This window comes from Taudactylus pleione, unplaced genomic scaffold (assembly GCF_031769625.1).
Source record: "Taudactylus pleione unplaced genomic scaffold, aTauple2 ptg000184l, whole genome shotgun sequence".
NCBI classification, from domain to species: Eukaryota; Metazoa; Chordata; class Amphibia; order Anura; family Myobatrachidae; genus Taudactylus; species Taudactylus pleione.
Window position 1 is genome coordinate 4,475,085 of NW_028284586.1, and position 18,684 is coordinate 4,493,768.

General features: G+C 45.7%; 1 protein-coding gene across 1 annotated transcript in view; it reads right to left on the bottom strand.

Annotated features, from left to right (window-relative positions):
• DNAH3 (dynein axonemal heavy chain 3) overlaps positions 1–18,684 on the bottom strand; it is a 468,553-nt gene that overhangs the window by 284,297 nt on the left and 165,572 nt on the right. Inside the window, exon 15 of the mRNA XM_088476199.1 lies at positions 16,630–16,753. Coding sequence (XP_088332325.1) covers positions 16,630–16,753 — 124 coding nt within the window. The remainder of the gene's footprint in view (positions 1–16,629; positions 16,754–18,684) is intronic.

Consider the following 18,684-nt stretch of genomic DNA (forward strand, 5'->3'; position numbering starts at 1 on the left):
CCTGGCTGGAAAGACAGGAGGCTGGAATGACACAGAGCATGAGACTGGAGTGACACACGGGGAAGAATGCTGGAGAGACACAGGATAAAGGAGTCTGGAGAGACACAGGGGGTATGGGGCTGGAGATACACAGGGGGAAGGAGGCTGGAGAGATCAAGGGAAAACGAGGAGGCTGGAGAGACACTGGGGGAAAGAGGCTGGAGAGACACAGGCGACATTAGGCTGGAGAGACACAGAGTAAAGAAGGCTGGAAAGACACATGAGGCAGGAAGCTGGAGGGGACACAGAGGGCATGCATCTGGTTGACCCACTGTTGTAGGATGATAACATTGGTTATATTACTACACAAACAGGCATCTTCCGGACCATGTGATCTCCTACATGAATAGTGAATACCCAATGAATACACTGTTTGCCCAGGGAGGATCAATTTCTTTACACTGTGAGCCCAGGAGTATCAATTTCTCCTGAAGACACTGTCTGCCCAGTGAGGAACAATTTCTTCAGAGGTTCCTCGCTGCTGAAAAACCATATAGGTAAGGCGTAGTTTTATTTAGTACACACAATAACAGTATAGATTATTTTTTTAAAGGGAGGGCGCCAAAGAGACTTTTTGCCCTGGGTTCTACTTGGTCTAGAACCAGCCCTCTGTAGTAAGTTAACTCCACCCCCCTTATAGTAACACATTTCTTCCCCATCTGTCCTTTTTAACATACATCACTTGCTAACTTACCTCAGTAGTAACAAATTTCTTTCCCTCATCACTCCATTGTAACACTTACCCCCTTACCTGTACCCATAACCTCTGTAGTGACACATCACCTCTTTAGTAACACATTTTTCCCAATCACAAATGTAGTAACACATTTCCCCAGCACTAATATAAATAGGAACATCTCAAGGCGATAAATCTTAATGACTAAGTTTAGAGCCTTGAGAGGCTCCTACTTATATTATTGTTGATTTATTTTTAGTTTGTATTTGGGAGAAACTAGGAAGGAACCACTCGGGCTGCTTTATATGTTTTCTGGAGCACCATTCTAACCCTCTATACTCCTTATTTCTCAGTATTCCCCCATCACCTCTGTAGTAACATATTTTTTCCACATAACCTCTCTAATAACACATTCCCCTATCACCTCTGTAGTAACTCATTCTCCCATCACTGCTGTAGTAACAAATTCCCCATCACCTCTGTAGTAACACCTTCCCTCCATCACCTCTGTAGTAATACATTCCCCCATTACCTCTGTAGTAACATATCCCACCCCTATCCCTTCTGTAGTAAGGCTTCCGTACTATAGATAGACAGTAAAAAGGTCGACAATGTTTAGATAGACACCAGATGTTAGACAGTCAATATGTCGATTGGGACAAAAGGTCGACAGAGTCAAAGGTCAATGTGAAAATGTCGACACGAAAATGGTCGACACATTTTTTCTTTAGGGTTAGGCACTTACCCCGATAGTTAGGTTTAGGCACCAGGAGGGAGTGTTAGGGTTAAGCACTTACTGGAGGATTAGGCACTAGAAGGGTGGGTTAGGGTCAGGCACCTACCCCGACAGTTAGGGACCAAGGGGAGGGTTAGGGTGAAGATTAGTGCTAAAAAACACAAAAAAGGTTGACACATGATTTTTTTTTGGCGACCATTTTCATGTTGACCTTTTGACCCTTTGTACCTGTCGACTTTCTTACATGTCTATCTTAAGTGTGTAGACATATTCTCTCTGTCGACCTTTTGTCCCAGTCGACCTATTGACTGTCTAATATCTGGGAGTAAATTTACTAAGAATCGTGTTTGGGCGAGTTTGCAATGTCACGTGAGTTTTGCCTGTTTCTCCGACTCGCAAATTTGGCAAACATATGTGAACTAGCAGGAGATAGACATCAAAACTTGCATGAATTTATAAAACACAACCAAATACACCATCGACCAAACTCGCAAGTACTTTCCATAGGAAACAAAACAACACGCAAATGTACCAAGAATCGAGTTTTGAAAATAGACGACCTCCTGAGGTGAGTGTTTGTGGGAGTTTGGATGTGTTTGCATGTATTCACAGGTGTTTCAAGTTGCAAATAGTGGGAAAATAATGATGATGCTTTTTAATGGTGCTAAAACAGCTGCATTCATTTGTGTGAAGCAAAAATGGCAATTTACTGTATACTACCGTTGGTATTCATTGCATGTAGCTGGGATTTCAGAGACTCTACCACCAGGCTGGAAGGACCCAGGAACAAGAAACTGAGGTAATGCAGGTATCACAAATGGTGCTCAGGCCACATTTTTTTTTTATGTGTTTGAACCTAAACACATTGGCCGATGGCGGTCAAACAGATGTTCTGGATGAACTGTAACAACATATTCCATCTGTATGACCAAGTAAAACTGGACCTAGAGACACAGGGGCTTATTCAGACCCGCTCCTGAGCGCACAGCGCTCGCAAGCGGGTCGATGGTCCCCCACTGCGCATGCGCACGCCGGGGCCGGCTCCAGCGTGCGCATGCGCGAGCCCCAGCGAGCGACGGCAGCTCCGTCGTTCCTTGGCTCACAGCAAAACAGGGTGGCTGTCGATGTTGATCGACAGCTCGTCCCGTTTTGTAGGCGGGTCGGGGGGGTGGCTTGCCATTTGGGGGCGGCCCCACTGACATCACGAGTGATGTCAGTGGTGAGCTTCCGGCTCTATTAGAGCCGGAAGCTCATTGGAGCTTGTGGCAGACGAGACCCTACCACAAGGGTCTCGTCACAAGCCCGATGGTCGCGATGGTAGGGACCATCGCGACCATCACTTGGCCACTCGCTAAAGCTGTGGGTGGTCACCCACAGCTTAGCGAGCAGCCAAAAGGCCAGCTAAAAAAAAAAAATGCCGCCCTGATTCAGAGCGAGCGCTCTGAATCAGGGCCACAGCACGTTCCCACTCTGTCTCTGGTAGTTTTCAGTCTGTGACCGGTAGAGTTCTTGTGATATCCCAGCCAACATTCTCACGGTACCTACAGTAACTCTGGTAATGGCGACATTTCAGCCACTAATGGATACCTACATCTGCTTCCCCAGCCATGCAGTCAGGGTAGATTGTTTTTAGCTCTTTGGGCATGCCTAATATAATGGGTGATTTGGCATTCTTGCAGTGGACAGAGCCGGCCCTAGGCACAGGAATAATAAGCAAATGCCTAGGGGCAACTGGAATGCCTAGGGGGCATCAAGGCTCTGCAGCTACCCAGCCCCCCCCAGCAGCTATCCAGCCCCCCCAACCGCCTGCCACTGCCACTTTATCCCGTGATGCTTTTCAATACTTCCTACGGCCGGCAGCAGCTGCCCCTCAGCTGCCGTGATCGGAGCTCCGCTCCGATCGGGCAGCGCAGCGTGAGCCAGGTCAGAATGAGTTTCTACACAGAAGCTCATTCTGTCTAGGCTACAGGAGGACACAACAAGATGGCCGCGGTAGGGCATGCCGCTCATGCCCAGCCGCGGTCACTCCTCCCATGGGCCTTTGCGGACTCACGTCTCTGCCTCCATATAACAGCACATAATAGCCTCCCGGCCCAACGCCCGTCGCCCAGCAATGGAGACCGGACCAGGCTGAATCTTCAATAGCAGCATTAGCTGCATCAAGGTATTAGCATTAGCTGCATCTGACTGGGGCCATATATGTATGTATGTATGTATGTATATATATATGTGTGTATGTGTATATATATATATATATATATATATATATATATATATACACACACACATATATATATATATACATATTGTGACACAGTCAGATTAGGAGGTCCCTCTCCTGGGTAGAGGACTCCTTCCTTACACACAGCAGCAGGGAAGCAGCACACCAGTCTGGATGCAAGTACAAGCTGGTCGGAGCCAGTCTTTATTGTACAATGTCAGAAATAACATAAAGAAAACATAAACAAAAGTCCTAGCCCTGTCGGTGCACTAACTTCACAGGTAGTTCCCTCACTACCAGAACCTGGCAGGGCCTAATGCCCTCGCCAGCAACAAAAGCACAGCACAACACTCACGGATAGGTTTTCAAGTGTCTCTGAGCAAACTCCCTGTCTGCTCTCCCAGGTGAGACAATCAGCCCTCAACACACAAGGCTTATATTGGCCACTCTCAGGTGGGAACCCAATCAAGCCTGTTACCAGGCTAAGAGAACCAAAACCTGGAGTGGCCGTGGGTGGAGCCCTCCCTCTCCTCTCACCCACAACCCCCAGGTCCCAACCCGGCTTTTCAAAAAGCCAAGACTCAAGCCTGCTTCACTGCAGACTTTCTCCTGGGGGTTTAAAACACATAATGACAGGAATCTGGGACAAATGTCCCTGCCACAGACCACTTTACCAGTGATCCTATCACATATCCCCCCCCTTTGTTTCGACCTATGGGGCGGAACAACTGAAGCCCCCAAACAATGAACGCGTGACAACGCGTCTGCTTTAAACAACAGGCCCCCTGGCCTGTGTTCCACCAAAAATGTAAAAGTTTGTAACGCCCACTTTATGGCTAATGCCTCCTTCTCAAACTGTGGCACCGGGTAGGCATCGAATTTTGAAACACTGTTCCAACTTTCGGAAGTCATTGCAGAAACGCACACTCCCGTCGGGCTTTGGAAACAACACAATGGGACTTGACCATTCACTATGTGATACTTTAATAACCCCTAACTCTAGCATATTTTTAATTTCTTTCGACACCGATGCTCTTGGTGCTTCTGGTAACCTATAGGGCTTTAGATTAACTTTAACCCCTGGGTCAGTGATGATGTCATGTTTAACGACCGAGGTTTTCCCAGGTACGTCAGAGAACAGCACCCTATTTCTAACCAGAAACTCCTTGACCTCTCATTGTTGAATTGCCGACAGGGTTTTTGCCACTGTCACTTCGGGAACTAAGGGCCCTGGATTTACTGGAGGGGCTCGGATGGCCGACAGTACCGTTCTATCTTTCCAGGGCTTTAACAGATTTTTATGGTATATCTGTTCCGGCTTTCTTTTCCCCGGCTGGCAAACTTTGTAATTGACCTGTCCCACTCTTTCTAAGATTTCAAAGGGGCCTTGCCATTTAGCCAAAAGTTTATTTTCCACAGTGGGAACCAACACTAACACTCTGTCCCCAGGAGCAAAGCTGCGTAACCGAGCATTGCGGTTGTATACCCTCTGCTGTGCCTGTTGAGCCTGTTCCAGGTGCTCTCTCACTATCGGCACCTCTATAATAGGCAATGGAACCAGTGGACCCTTAAAATGTGGTCTGGGAGCATGATACTGACACTCAGGGCAGGATGCGCAGAAGTCAGATACCTCTTTATGAAGCCTGGGCCAGAAAAACCTCTGCATTATTCGCTCAGTGGTTTTCTCTACCCCTAGATGACCTGCCGTTATACGACCATGGGCCTGATCCAACACTGTTCTTTGTAGGCTTTGGGAACTATTAGTTGTTCCACAATATCTTCCCCCTTCTTAGTCACCTGATATAACAAATCCTGACACATTACCATGTGGGGATAGGACAAAGGACTATCAGGGTCTACGGGTTTACCATCAACTACTTTTACATTCTCCCTGGCTTTTACCAAAGTAGGGTCATTCAACTGCTCCACGGCAAAGACCTCTCTTCTGACCTCTAAATCAGGCAGACGATCCACTGGCCCAACAACACTTCCCACCTTAATGGGAGGCACATCAGTTGGCGGGCCACCGTCACGCTCCGCATTCTCTAGTTCGCCAACCATAGTAGGAAAAGGGAATAACTCTGACTCAGAAGAAACTCCCTCCTCCACTATATCGACAACCTTCTCAAGTGGACCGGGGTTATTCATTTCTGGAACAAAACGGCTTTCCCACAATTTCCAGAAGTGAGCAAAGTCTCTCCCCAATATTGCATCGTACACCAGACCATGCACCAAACCCACAGAAACTATAGCAGAGCCACATGGTGTCTCGATGTTCACCTCGGCCGTAACATAATATCGAGTATCCCCATGCATGCAGGTCACACCAACAGTTTTCCCCTTATGCCTCAAGGGATTCACCAGCTCAGCTTTTATAAGTGTCACCAAGCTACCAGAGTCTAACAGTGCCTCTACTCGGTTGCCATCTACAGTGAGTACACACATGTGCTTATCAGTCTCAGCCTGCCGGTCAGCCGTACAGGCTGTCTGTGCAAAGAAAGACCCCCTGCGGTAGACCTGAGCAGTATCACATTGCATAGGTTCAGTTGTAAGTGAACAATTAGCGGAAATATGGCCGAAGTCACCACACCGGAAACACTGAATCATATTAATGTCTGGTTGTTTACGGGGCAAGAACCTTCCTGGCCTGGCAGGCCTGTCTCCAGGTTCTACACCCTCAATCTTAGGTACATCCCACCGCCCAGCACCCTTCTCCCCTGGAACAGTCTTACCAGTGTCTGTGGGAGTTCGCCTGTGCGCCATCGGGGCTCGGTGGGGCATACTCATCAGCTCCTCAGCCGCCACGTACCTCTCCACTAGCTCAACCAACTGGTCCGCGGACTTAGGGTCTGCATGGCTCACCCACTTGCGCAGAGTCGCGGGTAATGATTGCAGGTAACGGTCCATCACGACCCTTTCCACGATTTGTGGTCCATCAGCGTCTCGGGCTGTAGCCATTTTGAGGACAGATGGACGAGGTCATGCATCTGTGAACGTGGAGGCTTGTCCATATGGAACTCCCAGCGGTGGACCCGTTGGGCACGAACAAAGGTGGTGACTCCCAAGCGAGTTAGGATCTCCTGTTTTAGTTTTTTATAGTCCTTGGCATCAGCCAGGCATAAGTCGAAATATGCTTTTTGTGGCTCCCCAGACAAAAAAGGTGCCACCAGACTTTCCCACTGCTCCTTGGGCCAACTCTCCCTTTCGGCCGTTCTTTCAAATGCGGCGAGATAGGCCTCCACATCATCGCCAGAAGTCATCTTTTGGAGGAAGTGACTGGCTCGTACGGAGGGAGTGGTGGTGGGAGGACCAGTAATAACATCTCTGGGCCGGGCGACCAGGTGCTGTACCACCTCTTTTATGGCCTGGCTGTTTTCCGCTAAAGCCTGGCGGGTTTCCTCGATGGCAACCTGTTGTTGCCTCTGGGCTGTCTCCAAGGCCAACAGTTGCACCCTGGTGGATTCCTGCAGAGCCCTGGTAGCTTCCTGCTGAGCTGCTGTAGCTTGGAGTAAGGCCTTAATTATGTCCTCCATTTTGTCCTGGGGTGTAGGTTGGAAGCTGAACCTTGCCTCTCTGAGCATTGGCTGACGCCTCCTCTATGGGACTCCAAGGACACAGCGTTATTTCCACACTCACAAAATTGGGTGTCTGTCCCTTTAATTTTTAAACGGAAAGTTTTCCTCTCGCTGCAACTTCAGTGTGTGTGGGTGCCCGCATTCTCCACCATATTGTGACACAGTCAGATTAGGAGGTCCCTCTCCTGGGTAGAGGACTCCTTCCTTACACACACACACAGCAGCAGCAGGGAAGCAGCACACCAGTCTGGATGCAAGTACAAGCTGGTCGGCGCCAGTCTTTATTGTACAATGTCAGAAATAACATAAAGAAAACATAAACAAAAGTCCTAGCCCTGTCGGGGCACTAACTTCACAGGTAGTTCCCTCACTACCAGAACCTGGCAGGGCCTAATGCCCTCGCCAGCAACAAAAGCACAGCACAACACTCACGGATAGGTTTTCAAGTGTCTCTGAGCAAACTCCCTGTCTGCTCTCCCAGGTGAGACAATCAGCCCTCAACACACAAGGCTTATATTGGCCACTCTCAGGTGGGAACCCAATCAAGCCTGTTACCAGGCTAAGAGAACCAAAACCTGGAGTGGCCGTGGGTGGAGCCCTCCCTCTCCTCTCACCCACAACCCCCAGGTCCCAAACCGGCTTTTCAAAAAGCCAAGACTCAAGCCTGCTACACTGCAGACTTTCTCCTGGGGGTTTAAAACACATAATGACAGGAATCTGGGACAAATGTCCCTGCCACAGACCACTTTACCAGTGATCCTATCACAATATATATATACTCATGCACATATATATATATATATATATATATATATATGTGTGTGTGTGCATGTGTATATATATGTATATATGTGTGTGCAGTGGCGTATCTATAATGGACGCAGGGGGGCCCCGCACAGCACACACTGCTCCCATATTATTATAGACTTACCTGTCCATGGTCCCATGTCGGGTGTCTGCGCTGCTCAGAACACCGGAAAATGGCTGCCGCAACCATTTTTCCGGTTTTCTGAGCATGCGCAGTAGACTCCGGGCAAGGAGTCTACTGCGCATGCGTAAAACGCCAAAAAAATGGCCGCCGCGGCCATTTTCCGGCGTTCTGCGCATGCGCAGTAGACTCCGGGCACACTCTAGTGCCCGGAGTCTACTAAGGCTCCGGTGGCTGGCTAGCCACGTCAGTCGGCTGCCGGCCACCGGGGAGAGAGGAGGGGGCCCCGCATGGGGAGTGCACACGGGCCCCCTCCTCTCTTAAGATGCCCATGTGTGTGTGTGTGTGTGTGTGTGTGTATACTTATATATATATATTTATGTGTGTATATATGTGTATGTATGTATATATATATATATATAATATATAATATATATACGCACAAATCCAATTCCGTTCGGCACTCCCCTCCAATATAGGAACAGCTTGCTCCCGGTGCCCTCCTTTGGGGTACGAATCCTCCACAATATAAAGATGTAGTATAGACACACACACACACACACACATACATACATATATATATATATATATATTATTCATATAAAGAACAGAAGTTTATTCATGCAATTTCCTAAGGAGCCTGACACAGAGCCACAACACCTTCCATAATAGATTTTGTTTATATGTATTTAATAGCCATATGTCATCAGAGACATCCTCCATCAGGGCCGACGGGGGATATTGTTAGCGAGGGCCATGGCCCCCGCCGTCCCTGCCAGCATCTGCAAGTGTGTATTGCACTTGGCGATGCCGGCTCCCCCACGGGGTCCAGTCGCTGACGAGGTCGGATACACTAGGCATCGGCTAGTGTGTACCCGACATAAGATTGCTGGTGGGATTATCTGCTAGGGGGCACCAGTCCAAATTTTGCCTAGGGCACCAAATTGGCTAGGGCCGGCTCTGGCGGTGGGTCAATCTGCTGGCAGCCTTTATACAAACAGTGGTGGGATTTCATGACCTCCTGCTCAAGGACGATGTTCTACTCCAGAGAAAATTTCACATTGAGCCCCATCTTGGTCTTGCCCCTTTGCCTGGGTGCCTCATCACTGTTGCTTGTACTGCTCTTGAGATGCAACTTCCTCCACCTCACTCTCTCCCTGCCTCTCCTCTGCTCTGGACATATTCATTTCCCCCTCCTTATACAAATGCAAAACAATCTATTCCAGTAGCCTAAAACTCTCCTACACCACTAAACCCCCTACTCACTGTCCCTCTGCAACATCCAACCAACAAAACCCTCACAGGTTGGTCTGTTTGTGGTGTTTTTATATACTTGGGCAGTGTGTGCATGACGTGACTGCTTCAATCAGAACATGTTTCTAGGATGATGCATGCATTCTCCTGTGTGTTTTCTAAACCATTCTCACTCATGTTTTATAAACACATCCATTCTCACACCTTCGAAAAACACAATTTTGCAAAACTCACTTCTTGGTAAATTAGCGAGTTTTGTCTGGGAAAACTCACGCGTGTTTGTGGGAACCTTTTTGAGTTTAATCTCGCTCAAACACGGTTCTTAGTAAATGTACCCCCTGGTGTCTATCTAGACACTGTCGACCTTTTTACTCTCTATCTGTTAATCCACACCCCTGTAGTAACACATTCCATCCATCAGCTCTGTAGTAATACATTCTCCCATCACGTCTGTAGTAACATATCCCACCACTATCACTTTTGTAGTAACACATTCTCTTCATCACCTCAATAGTAACACATTCCCTCCATTACCTCTGTAGTAATACATTCCCCATCACCTCTGTAGTAACATATCCCACCCCTTTAACTTATGTAGTAACATATTCCCTCCATCAGCTATGTAGTAATGCATTCCCCATCACCTATGTAGTAACACATTCCCTTCATCACCTCTGTAGTAATACATTCCCCCATCACCTCTGCCGTAACATATCCCACTGCTATCACTTCTGCAGTAATACATTCTTTCCATTAGCTCTATAGTAATGCATTCCCCGCATCACCTCTGTAGTAACACATCTCACCCCATCACCTCTATAGTAACAAATTCCTTCTATCACCTCTGTAGTAACACATCACACCCCATCGTCTCTGCAGTAACACATTCTTCTCATCATCTCAGCTGTAACACATTCCCTCCATCAGCTCTGTAGTAATATATTCCTAATCACCTCTGTAGTAACACATTCAATCCATCACCTCTATAGTAATACATCCCCCACACCTCTGTAGTAACATATCCCACTGCTATCACTTCTGCAGTAACACATTCTCTCCATCAGCTCTATAGTAATACATTCCTCCAGTCACCTCTCTAGTAACACATTCCCTCCGTTACCACTGTAGTAATACATTCCTCCCATTTCTTCTGTAGTAACAGATTCCTTACATCACCACTGTAGTAATACATTCCTCCTATCACCTCAGAAGTAACAGATTCCCTCCATCACCTCTGCAGTAACACCTTCTCCTCAACACCTCTGTAGTAACACATTCCCTTCATAATCTTTGCAGTAATACATTCCTCCATCACCTCAACATATGCCACCCATATCACTTCTGTAGTAACACATTCCCTTCATCACCTTTGTAGTAATACATTCCCTCCATCATCTCTGTTGCGAGACATTCCCTCCATCACCTCTGTAGTAACACATCCCACCCCATCACCTCTGTTGTAAAACATTCCCCCATTACTTCTATAGTAACACATTCCCTCCATCACCTCTGTAGCAACACATTCCCCATCACCACTGTTGTAAAACATTCCCCCATTACTTATGTAGTAACATATTCCTTCCATCACCTCTGTAGTGACACATTCCCTCCATCACCTCTGTTGTAACACATTCCCTCCATTACTTCTGTAGGAATACATTCCCCATCACCTCTTTAGTAATACATTCTCCCATCACCTATCTAGTGTCACATTCCCTTTATCACCTCTATTGTAACACATTCCCTCCATCACCTCTGCAGTAACACATCCCCATCACCTCTATAGTAACACATTCCCCCATCACCTCTGTAGTAACACATTCCTTCCATCACCTCTGTAGTGACACATTCCCTCCATCACCTCTGTCATAACACATTCCCCATCATCTCTGTCGTAACAAATTCCTCCCATCACATTTGAAGTAATAGATTTCCCCCTTATCACCGCTGTAGAAACACATTCTATCCAATGTCTTTGCAGTAACACATCCCACCTGATGACCTTTGCAGTAACACATTCCACCCCATCAACTCTGCAGTAACACATTCTTCCCATCACCTCTGCACTAACACATTCCCTCCATCAGCTCTGTAGTAACACATTCAATCCGTTACCTCTATAGTAATACATTCCTTCCATCACCTCTGTAGTAACATATCACACCCCTATCACATCTGTAGTAACACATTTTCTTTATCACCTCAGTAGTAACACATTCACTCCATCACCTCTGTAGTAATACATCCCTTCCAATACTTCTGTAGTAACACACTCCCTACATCACCTCTGCAGTAACACATTCTCCTCAATAAATCTATAGTAACACATTTCCCAATCATTTCTGCAGTAACACATTTCCCCCATCACCTCTGTACTAGTACACTCCCCTATCACCACTGCAGCAGGGACAGAACTATGGGAGACAATGGAGGCACCAGCCGCCGGGTGCCAGCACTGAAGGGCCACCTCCTCCATTGCCCACAATATATTGACTCCTCTTAGAACTGTAAATATGTACCGTTAGAGTACCGTCTCGGCCGCCCAATACATGGCACTTCTTCCCGGCACCTGAGAAGCTACTATAACCATATACTTGTGGAGGGCTCAGTGTCAGATGCTGCTTCCATTTATCTATAGCCTGCCCCACTCATTGTTGTCGCTGCTACTCAGCAGCTTCTCATGTCAGTTGTTATTTTTTGTGTTATGCAAGATATTTGTTATATTACATTACCTTTTGTAAAGAGCCATTTGCATTACTCTCATTTTCTGGGACTGCAAACAAACACAATGTTGATTGACACTTTATACTTTTTGCTAACTTTGCCAGTAAATCAATTTGACAATTTTTTTGGTAGGGACCTCCACAAGTTAGTTGATCATGGAATACCATAACATATAATCTGGCTCTGCTCATGACACTAAGGGCCGATTCAGACCCGCTCGCTAGGAAGCGTTCGCACGCAGGTGATTTTTGCATAGTGCGCATGCGTATGCATCTCAGTGCGCATGCGTGAACCAGTGCGAGTGATCAGGAAGCATACGCTTGCCGCACATAGACTGCCCTGTACAATGAGTGACGGGAGAAGCCGTTTGTGGGTGGTGGCAGGGGCAGGCCACTAGAAACGGGGGAGTGGAGGTGCGAACATAGGCGTGCCTGAGCGTCTTAATGCCATTTCAGAGGCGTGCATAATTAACAGGCAGCGTCATAGTACACGTCACCTGGTTGCATTTCACACTGAAGTGCTCGCAGTGCTTGCTGTAGGGTATAGTCAACCACAAGCGCTGCGTTCGCTTCCGATGGTACTCGATGTACCGATGCTTGCATACACATCCTGGAGATGATGTGCGCAAGTGGGCGTCTTAAGACAGGCTGGTGGGCATCTGCATACACAGAGCGATCGCACGCCAAGACATAGTGGGCGTATTAATGCCATGGTGTGCGATCGCTTGCCTTGCAGAGTTTGCAAACGCATCTAGCATTCGAACGCATTTAGTGAGCGGGTCTGAATCGAGATCTAAGCTCCATAGCAGTATAGTAATAGTCTGGCAGTGAATCAAAGTGCACCTCAATCTGAATCAGTGCCACACTGAGCTTAATGACTGCCCAGGTCCCAATTTGGCTATAAGGATGAAACCCTTCAGTCTCAGTGATATCCAATACAATGTAGAACAGAACAGATCCCCGTATTTTGGCTTTAGCAAAACCACCCTCAAGTGTTTTGGTTCGGATTTGGTTTTGGTTTTTGATTTCTTTAAAACTGATAAAAACAGCTAAATTATGTAATGTGGACACGTTTGGACCTGTTTACATGCAATCTAAAACCGATATTCGACACTTGGTTCAACTTGGAACTCCAAAAGTGATCCGAGCTGAGACTCAATTTGACTCGGACCCTCTAAGTTTGGGTGTGTTTGTTTTTGAGGAAAACCGAACTGCTTATCTCTCAAGGAGATAAGGGACTCATTGTCTGCACATGGACCCTCTCCTCTCCAAACTGTCCCTGAAAGGACACCAGGGACAGAACTGTTACACTTGTATTTGTGCCACAGGGCCCCACCTATTTGCCGTACTTTTTGTGGGCCGGGACGGAGATTCAGTTTAGACACCAAAAACGCAACTTAATAAATACTCACAATTATAAATTGAAACTGTTATTAATCCGCAGCGGTTTCTGGAGGATTCTAATTGACACAGAATCTGGAGCTTAGTAAATTTAGCCCAAAGTAGCAGAAAATAAGACACGGAAAACAATATTAATATAATAGTAATCATTAGGAACTGCTGAATATGCAGATGTGCAGAGGATTTAATTTTGCAATTAATGGTTTTCCTATTTTTATTCCTTTGTTGAGTTTTTTTTTATCACAGCACCCTTTCATTTTTATCAGTCCATTACAGAATTAAGGGACTTATTCATTAATTACTACTAATTACCAACCATTAGAAGTGAAAATTATAATTTCTTATTGCGGCACTAAAAAATGATGTATCACCGGAATCTATTAAAATACACATGTAGGGACATGGGCTCCAATAGCTAAGGCTATCTCTTTACTGGTTGCTTTGTGGTCTGGCCACACTACTGCTTATGCGCAGTCATTAGACAGCAGATGTGCGGGTGGCCTACGAATCCCTCTCCCGGTACATTTTGACATCTGAAGCTCATAGGCTACAATGACTAACGCCAAACTGTAGATGGTGTTACCTACTGGCACTGGCAGATCCAGGGGGGGCGATTGAGGCGATCGCCCCGCTTTAAGACAGAGCAGCACACCCGGCTGCCGCAGGACAGCGCTTCCCGTCCCCATAGCAACCAGTAGTCGGTCAGGTCACGCTGCTGCAGGCATCAGGGGGTAGAGTTTCGGGCACTAGAGTGTGACTTATAGCAGTAGCAGGTGTTCCCTGTGTCTGTGTGAAAGAGATGAGGAGCGGCGGCCATTTTCCCGAGAACCAGCCCCCATCAAAAAGTACAGAAAGTACCACAGCAGCTCCCCGCCACAGCCACTGGTCACATAACTACATACCCCACATAGATGTGGAGCTATTAGCTTGTCCATACTGCACAACACAGCTGGAGTTGCATAAGGAAAAGAGGATGTGTGCACATAGTTACCATAGTTTTCTAGAATGTATCAGAGATTAATGATAGCTAGTACGTGTTTGGTTGCTATGGGCAACGCCACTACTTTTCCTTTTCATCAGATTTAATTAATCTCCCCCATAGTCTGTCACTATAACTCTTCACTGAGGCTGCAATAGCAACTGTGACATTTGCAGGCAGGGAAAAATGATCACCCCAAATTCTATATAGTCTTCCTAAACGAGTACATCCTTTTATAAAAGTATATACATAGAAACAAAACGACTATGTTATTATAATCTAGACCAGATAAATTTGTATTAAATTTATACCCAAAATATAGCTTTGTGCAGTTAACCTGGAACCTGACGGCCTTTTTCGTTCTGGGTTATCTTATAATTATTATTATCATGTGCTTTGTAGCGGATCCACAGTTCACGGTTTGATTTATAATAGGTTTATATTTACAAGTGAGGATTATAAAATGACTGAAAAAGTACTGTAAGCCCCATAAAAAAGCACATTAAGTTTCAAACAAATGAAACAGGAAATGCACTGAGACAAATTGTTACTAAATTGAGCCATCTTAATAGAGAAGCATAGCTGCCAATATTCACATAGATCAGTGGTTCCCAAACTTTTTGGAATCACGGCACCCTAGGGTATCAGCATTTTTTCCAAGGCACCCCTGGGCCAAAGGTTTCTTATTCAGAAAGTCAGCAAAAATTAAATGAAGTAAATTGTGCTTATATGTCACCCTTATGGAGCGTACACACGGTCAGATTTGTTGTCAGATTTGTCAGATGAACGACTGAACGATTAAACGATTTGAACGATGTGAACGATTTTACCAAAGTTTTGAACGATTTGAACGATTTTTGACTGCATTAAAATGAATGGAATCGTCCAAGTCTGACTGCAAACCCATCAGATGTCAGATATCGTTATCTGACAAACGGGAACGCGCATCGTTGATCGTCCATCGTTCAGGCATGTCAGATATGAACGATTTTCCTTCAGATATGAACGACTGAACGATTTTTAAATCGTTATCGTCCATATCTGAAGGAAAAATCTGATCGTGTGTATGCACCAATAGGGTCAGTTATGTGGTGGCTGACAGGGCTGCACTTCCTTTTGTCCACATATTTTTTGATAGGCAAAACCAGTGGTAATGACTGCCAATCACACTGACTAAAAATCATTTTATTTGGTACTGGGCCACCAACCTGAGGCACCCCTACAAGTGCCCTGAGGCACCCCAGGGTGCCACAGCACCTAGTTTGGGAACCACCGACATAGACAATAGCTTATAAGTCCCTAGGTAACATTAGCCCACTTGAAATGTAATCAGTCTGCCCACTTATAGACTGGATTTGCCACCACATAAGAGATCAAATTAGGCTGATTCTCTGAACCTAAGTGGCTAATTCATTATACAAAATATACCCTGCTGTATATACTGCAGAAACAGTACAGTGAGGTAGTGGGATATAAGATAGCATCAGCACAATAATGTGATCTATGCACCTATTTATGAAAGCGAGAAAAGCCCTTTCTGCAGCAAAAATGGGCATTACTTAAAGTAAGTCGGCAGATATTTTCCGGCTTTCTCCAGCAATATATATACCACCTCCAGGTGGCACTCCTGGGACTTGATAGATCCAACAAAAGTGATGCATCTAGCGATTGCACCTCATTTGGTATATATTTTGCTAACCTTGCAACAAGGATTCTGGGCAACGTTGGATTTATGAATCACTAATAGTTCTGTTTCTTTCTTTCGATCTTTCCAGTCCCAGGACGGCGGCCTGGAAGTGAAGTACAGTAATACGGTCTTTCTATTTTATTCTCTTGGTTGGCACCCAAGCAATTATTCTTTTTTATTGGAGGAGTGGCAGACATTAAAGAAGGACATCACGTCACAGAAATCAACAGGACCATAACGCTGATTTCTGTGATGTCCTTCTACTAATAAAGTAAGACTTTTCATTACTACAAGTCTGGTGTTAAGACCCCTGCCTCTTCTTTCTTTGGATATGGATTATCTGGGCAATATACTGTAGGATTTTGCGTGCAGACTGCTTTGGAGTCTCATTATAACCCACATATATTTACCTCTTGCGTAGGTCATCTTCAGCTTGGTCTCTCCTGGCCATCAAACGGTTATTATTGACTTCAAACACTGTTTCTATCTGTTCCGGCCAATGAAATACAGTGCTATTCAGCTTTACATCATCATCTGCACATAAAAAAAAACCCCAAGTCATTTGGATTCCACCTGCCTGCCATTATTCCACTCCAAGTTCCTGTTATCCTGCCTGGGAATAATACAGGAGTTTTGTTTGCGATGCTTATATTACATCCAGTCCAGAAGCAGTGCATGTGGGTTACTTACATCATTACTGATATGCTATATTTCCTTATATATTTATGTTATGTCAATTTTGTTTTACCCATGCCAATAAAATTTGGAGGTAATCAGTGTCCTCTTTTTTTTAGGTGGCAATTATTTGAGCCCAAGATTATAGGTATATGTTGGGGGCCCATTATTGTTGAAGCTGCACCAATCATTGTGGTCTTGTGTATTAGGAGGCACAGAAGGAGGGGAAATTATATTTATATATGTCTGAACACGTGTACTGTATATTCAGTGAGTGCAAAACCACAGGGAATACGGCTATTCTATCTTCACTACATCTGTTGGGGCTTCTGGACTACTAGAATGACTACACTATTTTACGCCTATTTTGGGTTTCCCCTTATTTTCATGACTCACAAGTTAATTTAAATTCGAGATGAGCAGGTTCAGATTTACTCGGATTTACTCTGATCTCAAAAACTGCATTTTATTGGCTATCAGCTATCACGTGTTTTGCATAGCCAACAAAATAAATCCGAACTTGCGATAATTTTGGCGTAGAGAACCGAGTAAATCCGAGTAAAACCGAACCCGCACATCTCTAAGTTAAATTGAGCTTCATTGCCGATTTGAAGGTTTCTTCATTGAACTTTGTTTTTATGCACTTACTCTATATAGTTCACAGAAGGCAGGGTGACCCCTGCTGATTTCCCTGGGCTGTGTATAGTTGCATAGACATAGGTTGCAAATATGTGTGTATAAAACACCTTCAAGGATGGTGTAGTTCTATTCTATTAGAGGTGAACATACCTGCAAACATAAAGGTGGCTTTGTACTAAAATGTAAGTAAAAATGAGGCTTATTTGTGTATGTCTTAGGTTTTGTTTGACAAGGAAGGCACTTAGAAATGTAGCGGCCATGTTTTTCATATGATACTCAGCATATATAAAGAGACTATAGTCATATCTGCCATTTTTTTTAAACAAAAAAGTTTTTGAAACAGCAAAATGCATAAAAATATGAGATATGGTAAGAACTTACCCTTGTTATCTCTATTTCTACGAAGTCCATAGGGTTCCACAGGATACCTTGGGGTATAGGTGTGACGTCAGTCGCAGGGCACCAAAGAGTTAAGCTTTCAGCCTCCCAGGATGCACTAGGTCCCCCTCCTATACCCCGCCCCCGGGCCAAGGCACCTCAGTTAGTTACCAAGCCATAGGCCGGAGGAGGAGAAGGAAGAGAGAGAACAAAGATCTGGACACATACAAGAATCACATTCTCACCAGAGGGAGACGGAAAACCGGTGACCAGAGCAAAGCCCATCTGCAGCACAGGTGCGACAGGGCGGGAGTCCTGTGGAACCCTATGGACTTCGTAGAAATAGAGATAACAAGGGTAAGTTCTTACCATATCTCATATTTTCTACTTCAGGGTCCATAGGGTATCCACAGGATACCTTGGGGATGTCCCAAAGCAGTATCCTTTAAGGGTGGGGACGCTCCTGTGCAGAAAGGAGAATCCGCCGCCCGAAGGAAGCATCCTGAGAGGCGAAGGTGTCAAACCTGTAATACCTCACGAAGGTATGGACAGAAGACCACGTAGCAGCCTTGCAGATCTGAACTGCCGAGGCACCACGTCGAGCTGCCCACGAAGGACCCACAGACCTAGTGGAATGAGCCTTCAGAGAAGGAGGGACCGGTAGGCCTTCATGAAGATAAGCTTCAGAAATAGCCATACGGATCCAGGCTGCCAAAGTTTGCTTTGAAGCAGGCCAACCCTTTTTACAGAAGCCATAGAGGACAACAAAGCGT